Consider the following 12,409-nt stretch of genomic DNA (forward strand, 5'->3'; position numbering starts at 1 on the left):
TGTTTCCTAAACCACTAATGATTGGAGATCAGCAACGATCCTCAGGATCGGCGCTGATCTGTTTCATAAAAGGACACCTTAGTTGGCTAAATTGGAAAAATGAAGATCAGTTGCTAAGGTTCAGACTGTACGATATGAGCAGAGCATTATTATAAGGTTTACGATTACTGTACCACAATCTGTATTCTTTTGTCAACTCTTTTTGTCAACACATTACGATGTTGAAGTCTTTTACGTCTAAAGAAAACTTTGTAAAGCTGCAAAAGTTGTTAACCATGAAACCAATTAATGACCAATTCAATGACATTGTTTCCGTAGCACTGAAATGCAGTCTTGTAATTATCCAATGTTTTGTAAAATGTGTCATATGTATGAATTATGCCACACGAATCACCAATGTCTAAGGACTTATCCTAGTGTCAGTTGCAGGATCACTAAGAAAGCTGACTATACACTAGTAGATTTATAGTTACGAAAACACTTGTATGATAATTCTCAGTACATTCAATGACTTGTTTTTTTTCTTGCTTTTAACATTCAATTTTGGAATGAATGGACATTCCTAAACAGAAAAGAAATTCATTTGTTTAAGAAAAATGGTCCATCCTGCACTTTGGAATTTTTTTCCTCATTGCTGTTAAAACAAAAGTAGATTTGACCTCACTAATGATTAGAAAATCGAACAAACATTCTTAAAATGAAAAATTTTAACCAAAATTGTACTATTGTATAGCAAGCTTAAGTCTTGAAATCGCACAACAGTTTCCTAATAGTCTAAAGTACCTTTAAAAAACATTACCCTATTTATATATCACAAATATATTGAGTTCCAATTTGAGTCTGTTTTTTACTCTGCTTTAAAGGTTTTTTTTATATATAAAATAGACAGCCATGATGGTAATGTTACCAGACACAACTGCAGTGTGTAAATATTCTAAATGTATTTGGTGTTTTACCAAGTACAAAGACAGGTCTTCACAGGTCAGTTTCTATAAAAGCTAATTTTATCCACTCAAAAGCCAGCAAAAGGTTCACCACACTTTTATTCACATGCCATAGCAAGTCTGATAGATAACAATCCTACTGTTTGTTTTTTTTTTCGGAATGCCTTTTAGCTTTTAATATATGGTGAAACAATTTGTCTAGAATAGTATTTAAAGTATGGTATATTGCAGGAGTCTCCAAACTTTCTAAACAAAGGGCCAATTTACTGTTCTTCAGAATTTAGGGGGCCAGACTGTGGCCAATAAGGAGTAGAAAAGGTCCTGATGTCAATGGGAAAAAAATCACTGACATCAACTTTGGTATCTGTGGGAGAAATTGTGCCCCATCGTTGGTGTCAGTAGGAGGAATTATGCCCCACCGTTGATGTCAGTAGGAGGTATTGTGCCCATCGCTGCTGTCATTGGGTGCCATTGTTGGTGTCAATGGGAGAAATGGTTGTTGGTTTCATTGGCAGAAATTGTGTCCCTTTCATTGGTGTCAGTGAGGGGTAATTATGCCTCATTGTTGGTATCAGTGGATGAAATAGTGCCCCAAGGGCTGGATAAAAGAAAGCAAAGGGCCACAGTTTTGAGACCACTGGTACATAGGATACTATAGCATGGTACATACAGTGAAATTTGATATTGTTAGGTACACTGGATTCATATTTATTTATAGATATAAATTTAAACACAAAAGTGCAGTGGCTACATGCTGCCCCTTTGGAGAAGTAGTTCATTCACTACAGAGCACGCAAGTGAATATTATTATTATCATTATTAATATTATATAGAATTTAAATTACCATACAGAATAGGTCATTATTAGCCTTTCAATATTTTCTGTAATATATGGTAGATCAAGTTAAGGTTTTTTGAAAGATGTAACACTAGGATAACAGTCCATTCCCAGACTGTCTTTCTGGTGGTTATGTTATTTGTATTTAAACAAGGCTTCAGTGAAAGATCTCTACTGATCAGAGTTTTCCTGTACATCCTTTTCTGAGGCCATCAACGTAGAACTCCAGCCAAAACCTATTATTAGTTATATATGATGTGGATAGGGATTAAAAAATTTTATTTCTTGTAAACTGCACCCCCATTTCTTACATTTATCCCCACTTACTGTCCTGGTGGTGCCAGTCACCAAGACTGGAAGTGAGGATAAATCTTTCCAATGTGGACAACTGTAAAAACCTGGCAGAAAGTCTAAACTTTCCACCACAATGTAAATGTTCGCCAGCACACCAAGGATCTTCAAAACAAGCCCAAACTTTTTTATTGAAGAAAGATCACATCACAAACAAAGACATGCAACCTTTCTGAGCCATGCAGGGCTCCTTCGTCAGGCAGGTACTTTTGAGAGCTCATTCCAGGAAAGTGTGCATTGGCATTATTGAGTATAAACTTTCCACTATTAATTTCTAAACTTTTTAAAAAAATGGAGATACTCTTTAGGCTGACAGTAATATTAATATTTAGCTTATGCAGTTATTGGGTTGCGTACATCTATTTTAGATACCTCTTCAGCCAATTACTTATGAAGAAACTGCAGAAACAAGGCATGTCACATGGTACTTACATCAAACCAAATTGGAGGTGATCTTAATTGTGCACAGATATATAAACCTACCTTGAGTTTTTGTATAGTTACAGTGTTCGTAAGCTCACCAAACACATTACAGTCTAATCCTGGTACACACACTAAGTTTTTTTTTTTTTTCATTCAACCCATCGGGCTGAAGGAAAAAAAAATGAGCAGCTTGCGAGAAGGTCACTGTATCAACTATGTTATGTTAGTACAGTACAATCTTCCCACTGTGCAATTGTGTTCTGACTGGGGGACACACATGCCAATCGGCTGCTGGTTTTCCAGCATGCTTGTTCCTCAGAAGCTGGTTGTGAGATTATGTTGGACAAGAACCTGTACGCGCAAGCTAAATGTTGACCAGTTCCTACTGTACTAGCTGATTTCATCTGACATACGGCCTGTGTGTACAGGGCTTAATTGTACAATCTTCTTTAGATCTATCAACAACTATGGCAGGCCATGGACAGGTCGTTTATCAGCCAAATTTTCGTCCAAACGAAAAATAGGCCGATACTCAAACCGTTAGTGGGGCAATGCCGTCAGCCGTTTTTCGCGGATCTTCTTGTTTCTTTTTATCGGTCATGCTGGAAAATCCACGAAAAACATCCGTTTTTCATAAGTATTGGTGGCAGCATCCATGGCAGCAACGATCATTTACTTAGGCTGGCCCGTCTGTGGCCAGCCTAATTAATGCAAGGGTCTACCTGGTTAGATACGAATTGATTAAATAGATTAAGAAGGTCCTCATTTTATATAGTTTTATTAAATCCATTCCAAAACTGATTGTAAAAAAATTATATGGTCAGATTGAAACATGTATGGTGACCCTTAGAAGCATAGGTTAATTGGATTCTACCCATTACACATTTTGACACTACCATAAATAACCTGGCAGTGAGTAGAGGACTAATAATCAGAACATAAAGCTATAGGGACACCAGAGTTGACAAAATGTCTGCCATGTGTATTTAAAGGAAAACCGTACTGAGAGAATGTGAAGGCTGTCATTGCTACCCAACTTCTGAAAATGCTGGTTGTCTGACCATCAAGCTAAACCAAAGTCTTCAATGCTTTCAAAGGCATTGGCCTTGAGTAAGTATGTAGATGAGTTCACTGCCTTTACTCTGGCTTTCTAATGTGCATACTTGTTCCAGGTCAGTGAATGAGAAAGTATTGACACCAGCCAACTAGTATTCCTATTTTTATCAGTGTAGATTTTCTGTATTTGTTAGGGTTAAAAAAAAGTTTTTTCATTATATCCAAGGATCCCAGTATCTGTGTTTGAGTATCTTCGTGGACATTACTCCACTTATAACCCATTATAATCAATAACTATGTTTGTGTACATATAAAGATAGACTGTATTTCTTCATTTTTCAGCCTCATTTTATTTACATTTCACTGAGCACCCACCTTGGGTTAGAGAAGTTGAATTAACACACAAATGTTTGAATACATGGGCAGCTCTTCAGAGAGATGTGAGTAGTAACCCTGTCCTGACCCCACACTAACCTTTGTGCTTGTCACAGTCTGCTTTCCTTTGTTTGACTTCTGACTTGGCTGGTGTTTAGATTACAGGTAAAGGGACAATGGCTCTGCTATCATACAATACCTCCTGCCCTACTGTTCATCTCAGACCTCCAGTCTGGAATCTTATCACCTGGACACACAAAAATAATGGCATGTAGATGCTGCTAGTCACCAAAATAAAAGTCATGAAGCAACCCCTAGACATGATACTCATACTTGCAGGTACCAAAAGATACTTCTGGCTGGCCACTTTTGAGGAGAACTATCAACCTCACACCACTCTATATTGGGCTACAATTGTAAACTCAACTTAGCAAAGCATATACTTTTATGGAGCACTACACTTCGTCCTGCAGGGTATTGAGTCCAAAAAAGCCTGTGATACCATAGAATTTCTCCTGAGGTAGCTAGGAATTCCTTAATCAACAAGGTGAGTTGATCCCCCAACTTACACTGAACAAGAGGGCAGTTTTCCACAAACCATCAATTTTCCACTTCTACACTGACCGCTAATGCAAGAGAATGCCACACTTTTTTCATTATAACATTATTACTGAAAATGTTGTATAGAGCAGGGGATGGTAAAAAATGATCTGTCCTGGGTGCCAAACACATAGGAGAGGCCATATTCTAATTTTATTTAAAAATGTCCACAACTTACTGATCATGCTAATGTACCATCAGCTGTAGCTTTATTCATTTTTGGCAGGGGTTCCTCATGATATGAGTGCTACTTCAAGCTATTTCAAGGGTTTCTCAAGGTATAACGGTTAAGAAGGCTGGTCTAAGATAATGTTCTGGAGTCAGATACCATTGCTGGCCACTGACTAGTTGCCTGCCTTTTATGCTGAACTACTGGAACTTGAATATACCAGTTTAGGCTGCTAGTAGACAAGCAGATCCTGCACAAAAATAACATAAATAACAGCTAGAACCAACACAAACATTTTCCAACAAGCCCATTCAAGCCCAAGTCAGTCATTAGATCGACTTCAGGGAATGGTCATAGATGGATCAAAATTCAGCTGGTCCCTGCTGAACCAGTTGGATTTCAATCCCTCTATGGGTCTGCATGAAAATAAATTTGGCCACAGTCCTTATTTGTGCAGACATATTCTCGGTCTGCTCCATTTTATTTAAGGTCAGAAAGTTCCTGCTTTTTTTCAAGACTGTAAACCAGAATGATCCAACTAAAAGGGGAACTTAGAGATCCATAAGAATGGACCCTTATATTGATGTTATTTTAAAAATAGAATGAATTAAATGAACACATATGCATATGAAATTGAAATCTGGAAAGTGAATTTTGTCAGGCACCCTCAGGCACTGATTTATCTCAACTGTTAACTAATTCCGTGAGATTAGCTGACATCAAATGTCAATGGCATTCAGCTAGATCTGGCAAGAAATATATGACCAAGGTAATTTTAGACTTTAGCATATCTAAACTTGAAAACATTGTAACATATTGCACTCAGAATCTGGTGCAGCTGTGCATGGTAGCCAATCAGCTTCTAACTTCAGTTTGTTCAATAAAGCTTTGACATTAAAGCATGGAAGCAGATTGGTTTCTATGCAGAGCTGTACCAGATTTTGAAGCTTGCAGTTTTAGTAAATAGAAATAAGAAGAATTATTTCCAGTCGATCCAAGAGGAAGGACAGGAAAATGTGGATTTTTAATGTGCCAATTAATTCTATATACATAAAGATAAAATACAATTTTTATTTGAACAGTAACCTAATTATCAGTTAAAAACTGCCCACCATTTCTCCTATAGGTGCTGGAGGATGTTGTTAATGCCAGGATGTGGGGACACTGTAGTGAATATGTGGTTTGACTTTTTCTTGCCTGGGAAACTTATTTTATGCCATTAGCGGTCTCTGCTATTTAGTGTTGGTGAGAGGGCTTATGAATTTAAATTCTCTCCTTTGTATATGAATGTTTTTCAGCCTTTAGTGATGTTGATTTATATCTTGGCTTCCCCTCTTTTTGTTTTAGGGGCTTTATGATACCTCAGTGTCCCTGTCCGGCATTATTCATTGATCTTAAGTTTGTGCCCACAACTCGATTGTGTGTGTTTACTTTGGAAAGTACCCTTTATGATTTTCCACCAGGGTACATCCCCTATTGTGTCGTGCTTCCTCTTGCATTGGCTGGAAATAATTCCTTTTATTTCTGTTCAACTGGGAAGGGTGTCAGTATTGTCCCATAAAGCCTTTCCACTCTTTAAATCATGACAGTTTTAGTAAATATCCCCACTTGACTGTGGATGGCTATGCTCACTTCTCCACTGTGTCTATGGAGTAAGCCATGGTTGCCACCCAAGCTGGACTTCAGACAGGTCTGCCTTTGTTCAATTCCAATACATATGGGGCAATGGGATTAGTAGTTTACAGAAGAAGATATGGCTACTTGCACTTTCAATTCAATTAACAGGAAATTACAAAGACATTGCATTTCTGGCAAGATCAACAGATATTTTCTGTGCTTGTCGAAAATGTTCTTAATAAAATAAAAATGAATGCAACCACCACATCTAAGAACTGGTAAGCTGCAATATATTGATTTTTTGTCTTGGGATTAGTTTTCCTTTATTAAGCATAAGTAAAGCAAAGGCCTTCTGTTGCTTTAATTTTGTCATAAAAACAAAGCACATATCTTTGTTAGTTCTCAGCCATCAGAAGAGTGAATCATTTTAGCTATGTGTTTTTTCTACCCCCTTGGTCTGACACTTTATGGTTCCTCTGATGACCTCATGTGCATTCCAATAGAAATGACTTTTACTGTACGTGTACCTTGCGGGCCCCCTGGAAGAAGCAATGCACTATGATATAAATTGTGAGCAGCACTTAAAAGGTTAAACAATGTTACACAAATGAACATTCCAGACAGACACCACGCCTCCGAAAACACACTAAGCCGGGGAAGTTTCATCCCTTACTTCATGAAGCGAACTACATTTCCAACAGCCATAATCCAGCCGTAGACTTCCAAACTGACCAGGAAGATAACCTCTTCATTATTAATTTTGATGTGATCAGTCTTTGGAAGGGAGGTGATTAATGGAGCACATTAGAGTGAATTCTGTCATTACAGTGACACCATTAGTCTTATTTAATAAGCCTAAGTGCAAAATGTCTATAGCTATTCTTTAGCATTCACTAACATGTTTCAAGAGCTGCACAACTCAACCGAACAGCTCATTCACTTTCTTCCTGCTACCATATAAAGTCTGTTTGGTGTTTGTACTATACATCTATGGTGTATATTTTACACAGGGCTATATTTCTCATCATATTACAATTTTCTAATGCTGGTAATACACAGGGATTTTTTACTGATAGCAAATAATCTGATAGCTGTCTATTTTTCAATAATTCATTCTATAATCAATTAAAAATATTACAGCAAACAGTTTAAAAGGATAAATGCTGATGGAGTTCCATGCTATATCTTAGTCATTCCTCAAATAATACCTGACTATAAAAAGCAACACTTGAATAATCTTTGTATCATGTAAAATAACTAATTTGACTAAACCAACCATTGCAGAATTGTTTAGCATTTTGTATACTATGGGCCTCTTTTACTAATGTGTAAATTTAGAAGTATTGTAAAATGAACATGTGGTCATTTTCATTGTTGGCTCATGCACAAACTATCTCATGTCACATTTTAGTAAATTTGACTCACTGACATGGGAAAGCTTTCCAGCCTTGATGTTTTCCTGCCTACTCTGGGCTTATGAAGCCTTTCAAAAAATCTGTCCCTGGGTAAGTTAACTTTTCATAAAAAGTAATAATTACAATCACCTACATTTCATTTTTCTGACATAAATCTTTAAATACCCAATAATTTTTTTAAATTCCTACCTTGCAATTTGCTTGGAGGAGAAGAACTTGACTGAGTGTGGTGTGGAGAGCTGAGACTGAGAAGCCTTTCAAAAAATCTGTCCCTGGGTAAATTAACTTTTCGCAAAAAAGTAATAATTATAATCTCCTACATTTAATTTTTCTGACATAAATCTTTAAATACTCAATAATTTTTTTTAAATTCCTACCTTGCAATTTGCTTGGAGGAGAAGAACTTGACTGAGTGTGGTGTGGAGAGCCATGTGACATAAGAGGAGTCATACTGTGTGGATGTGTGGATCCTGTGCTGTATGCATCCATGGCTAATTTCTGTCGAAATGCTTCTTCTTTCCTCCTGTTAGCAAACCAGTTGTAAACACGAACCTCTGTGACCAGATTTGATCCTAATCCATGAGCCTTTGATGGTGATACACCTCGTTGCAAACATTCTGCTCTGTAAACATAGGTAACAAAAGAGTGCACGGAGCATAAAACATTTGAAATATTTTTTTTCTTATTCTATAAGCACAGTAACCATGAATGAGTCAATATTTGTGTAAAATTCATACATTGGGTAAAAGCTGTCTGCAGCAGTTTAAACCATGCCTTGAATTTGAGTGATATTTAAAAAAAATGTATGACACAACCATTCACAACTGATATATACATTGTTGGATAGACTTCAGGGGTTTGATCACCCACAACCTTCTCAAAACATCTAAGTAGTCTTGTAATTATTTTTCCTCCTGAGATACCAGTTCCATCACTCCATCACAGTTGTGTTAAAGATCAGCATTGCTTATAAGCAATGTTAACTCAGGTCCATAATGTTTTTTTGTTGTACCATATACACTGCCTAGCATCTAGGCCATATGGGTAGTGGAGCTTACAGAGGATGAATCTCTAGCAGATTTGGCAAAGTGGGCAGGATCCCCAACAATTATTCAAATCAGTTCTTAGTGCAAGTATCTAATTTGTGTAATACCTCATGAAGAAATCTTGAATCTTTAATAACTTGAGTTCTTATGCCTTTTTCTCCCTATATCCCCTTGAGCATTACTTTTGGTTTAGTGATGGTCGGTTCCATGCATTATGCTTTTTTAGTATTTGTAGCCTAATGTATCATACATCTTTTTTTTGGTACAAAGTGGGCCTTAATTTGGTAGCAGATTTGTTTTTTTACTGGGAATAAACAATTTAAAAAAATTAAAACAAAAATAATCGTATTGCAATTATGTTTCAAGCAAAACATTTAAGAGACTTGCAAGGCCCCAAAATATAATAAAAAATTCTGCTGATTAAAATATTAAAATTATCTTAGTGCAACTTCAGATTGTAAAATATTATGGAAATCCTCCTGCGCTGCTGGAAATGAATCTATATTACAGCAGCTAACACCTAATCCTATACCTATAAATGGACAATACAATATGATTACACAAATGGTATAGCGCAGAATGTGGGATAATGACCATCTAACACATATATACAAATCTACATACCCACATACATATGGCAATATATACAATAATAGAATACCTTATTAATGTATTAGATCTGGCAGGATCTATCAGGTGGTAAATGGTGCACAGATTATGGTCCGATGTGGAACCTAAATGAGTGACAATACCTGTCCCCTTTTGGGATCAACCCAAAATAATCAAGTGAAATATACATAAAAAAGTGGGTCCCTGTATAGGGATATAAACTCAACAAGTGCTCAGTGTAATGACCCACATCTGCTGTTAAAACAAGTATATACTTCAATGTCCATATTCTACCATCATTAGCGCTAATAGCGAGAATATAGTAATAACTTTTCCTTGTACGAGTGCTCCAGTGCTAGTGCAAGCGGTGAGTGCAAATCCTAAATGGCAGGCATGCCCGCTCACCTTCCTGCTGCGACCCACAAGGGTCAACACGCTTTTCGGATCTCCCCGGATCCTGCACACAATCTCCAGGTGGGTATGGTTCCACAGCTCCTTAGTGGTCTCTCCTTCACTTTCAATTACTCCTCCATACATAGATGACCATAAGCATGCCCATACATATAGATCATGTTGGAATCATAAAATGATAAAGCAAAGATCCTCCATAGTGCAATACTTGGGACAGCTTTCTTCAAGTGTTTCTCCCTCATTCGTCTGCATGGGAAAGATAAATCGGTGTGCAAAATGGTGCAGAATCACAAGCAGATATTGTCTCTTCCAGCTCCATGTGTGACAGCAGCCAGCAAGGTGAAAAATCCTGGGTACAGTCAGTGTACAGAGCAAGACAAAAGCCCTCCGCCACCTCCGCGCTCCCCTGCCTGACTGCAGGTTGTGGTGCAGTCAGGCAGGTCCCAAGTATTGCACTATGGAGGATTCTGCACCATTTTATACACCAATTTTTCTTTCCCATGCAGGCGAATGAGGGAGAAACACTTGAAGAAAGCTGTCCCAAGTATTGCACTATGGAGGATCTTTCCCAACAGGGGACAGGTATTGTCACTCATTTAGGTTCCATATCGGACCATAATCTGTGCACCATTTACCACCTGATAGATCCTGCCAGATCTAACACATTAATAAGGTATTCTATTATTGTATATATTGCCATATGTATGTGGGTATGTAGATTTGTATATATGTGTTAGATGGTCATTATCCCTCATTCTGTGTAAGCTTATGACAAAGCGCTACACCATTTGCTTAATCAACTTCAGATTGTAAGCTCCATTAGCAGGGCCCTCCTATTCCTTCTGTATTGAACTGCATTGTAAACCCTTAATTTTTATTATTATTATAATACAGGATAATTTTATTATAAAAGTTATTATTATAATACAGGATTTATATAGCGCCAACAGTTTGCTCAGCGCTTTACAATATAACGGGAGAAAATACAGCAACAATACAGTTCAGAGGATTAGGAAGGCCCTGCACCTTGGAGCTTACAATCTAAGATATTGTAAAGAACTCTGCAAACTGTTGGCGTTATATAAATCCTGTTTAATAATATAATAACTTTTATGTAACATTTTACTTAAGACCATTCAGTGTCATTGCTGGGAACTGTGGATTATTCTGGGATTTTTTTTTATACTTTTCTTACATTTTTTTTTTTTAATACTCTTTTTTTAATTCTTCATAGGAGAACTAGTAAGTGGAGACCAGATCCAGACCGCTCATGTAGATGTGCAGCAACAAGTCACTTCTGATAATAGTGATCTCTTGCTGCAGGGAAATGATAGACAGAACTGAAACACCACTGGCCGAGCCTCTTCTTGGTAAGGGAGTACCAAGACATCATTTGTGACATTGCTATACTTCTGATGCGCCAGTATTGTTTTTACATTGATCTGCTACTAGTGCTCCAGCACTGTGTAGAAAGATCAGTAGCCCAGGAGATGACTGTTTCAGCTCTTGTGCTTAGTGCTGGATGCCAACTCTCATTGAACCCTGATTGGGACCCACAGAGACACTGGGTCTTGATGCCATTTTTAAAAGCTATTGATACATTGGCCACTGTTCCAGTGCTGTTTTAAATTGCCAGCTAGGACTAGTGGTTAAAAATGTGTCTATTAAACTCCCAACTTTCTGGTCAATACAGTATAACACTCTGCTACCATTAATGATTGTATTAGTGATTTAACTGTATCTATCATGGGTTTCATCTAAGTGTTTTGAGCCTATAGAAGTACAAAGAGGCAGAACAAATACTAAATGCTATGTACAAGCTAACTATTGCACCATTCTCCTTTACAAGATTAAATTTTCAAACAGGTAAATTTTTATACTCCATAGGAGCTCCCATTTCTTTATTACCTATTACACTCTTCAACCAAAGCCTCTCTTTCTTCTTTACTGGGGTTCTTTTGTCTTTCATAAGCCTGGTAGAGAATGTGCTGGGATGCTGGTCCCCATTTGAAACGGTTCCGTCTCATTTTCTTGTTAGCAGGCTCTGAGCAGGAATCATCAGACTGTGCTGTGACTTGAGTTTGATGGTTGAACTCTGGAAAGAGAAACAGCAGCTGATCCTGACTGCTTTTGTCTGTCATATTTCCAGAACCCTGGACTGTCTGGTTGAATTCTGAAAAGAAAGGGGAAAAATATCTAGCCACAGAAAACATATATAAAGCAGCACAAACAAAAAGGACATCATGTAATCAAATTCCGCTCTAAGAAAACCCTGAGGCAGTGCAGGCAATCCCCGAGTAACAAATATCTGACTTACATACGACTCATACTTAAGAATGGAGGCAGCGTGATGTCCCCAGAAACCGCCAGGCGGCCATCTTGCTGCTCACTGCATGCTGTCACCTACTGTCTGGTGGACCTGTCAGCAATCCCACACCACTGCAAGGCCAATTAACCCTGCCCTGTGCTATCCAAAACTTAAAAATAATTTTTGGCTGTAATTACATTTGTACCTGTTGCAAGTTAAATACAAATTCAACTTAAAGCGGAGTTCC

General features: G+C 37.6%; 1 protein-coding gene across 1 annotated transcript in view; it reads right to left on the reverse strand.

Annotated features, from left to right (window-relative positions):
- HNF1B (HNF1 homeobox B) overlaps window positions 1–12,409 on the reverse strand; it is a 96,535-nt gene that overhangs the window by 41,462 nt on the left and 42,664 nt on the right. Inside the window, exons 3-4 of the mRNA XM_089673597.1 lie at window positions 11,763–12,027; window positions 8,166–8,410 (exon numbers count right to left, since the gene is read on the reverse strand). Coding sequence (XP_089529723.1) covers window positions 8,166–8,410; window positions 11,763–12,027 — 510 coding nt within the window. The remainder of the gene's footprint in view (window positions 1–8,165; window positions 8,411–11,762; window positions 12,028–12,409) is intronic.

Source organism: Staurois parvus, unplaced genomic scaffold, assembly GCF_062004578.1.
Source record: "Staurois parvus isolate SC_StPar_1 unplaced genomic scaffold, SC_StPar_1.0 ptg000142l, whole genome shotgun sequence".
In the NCBI taxonomy this organism is placed as follows: Eukaryota; Metazoa; Chordata; class Amphibia; order Anura; family Ranidae; genus Staurois; species Staurois parvus.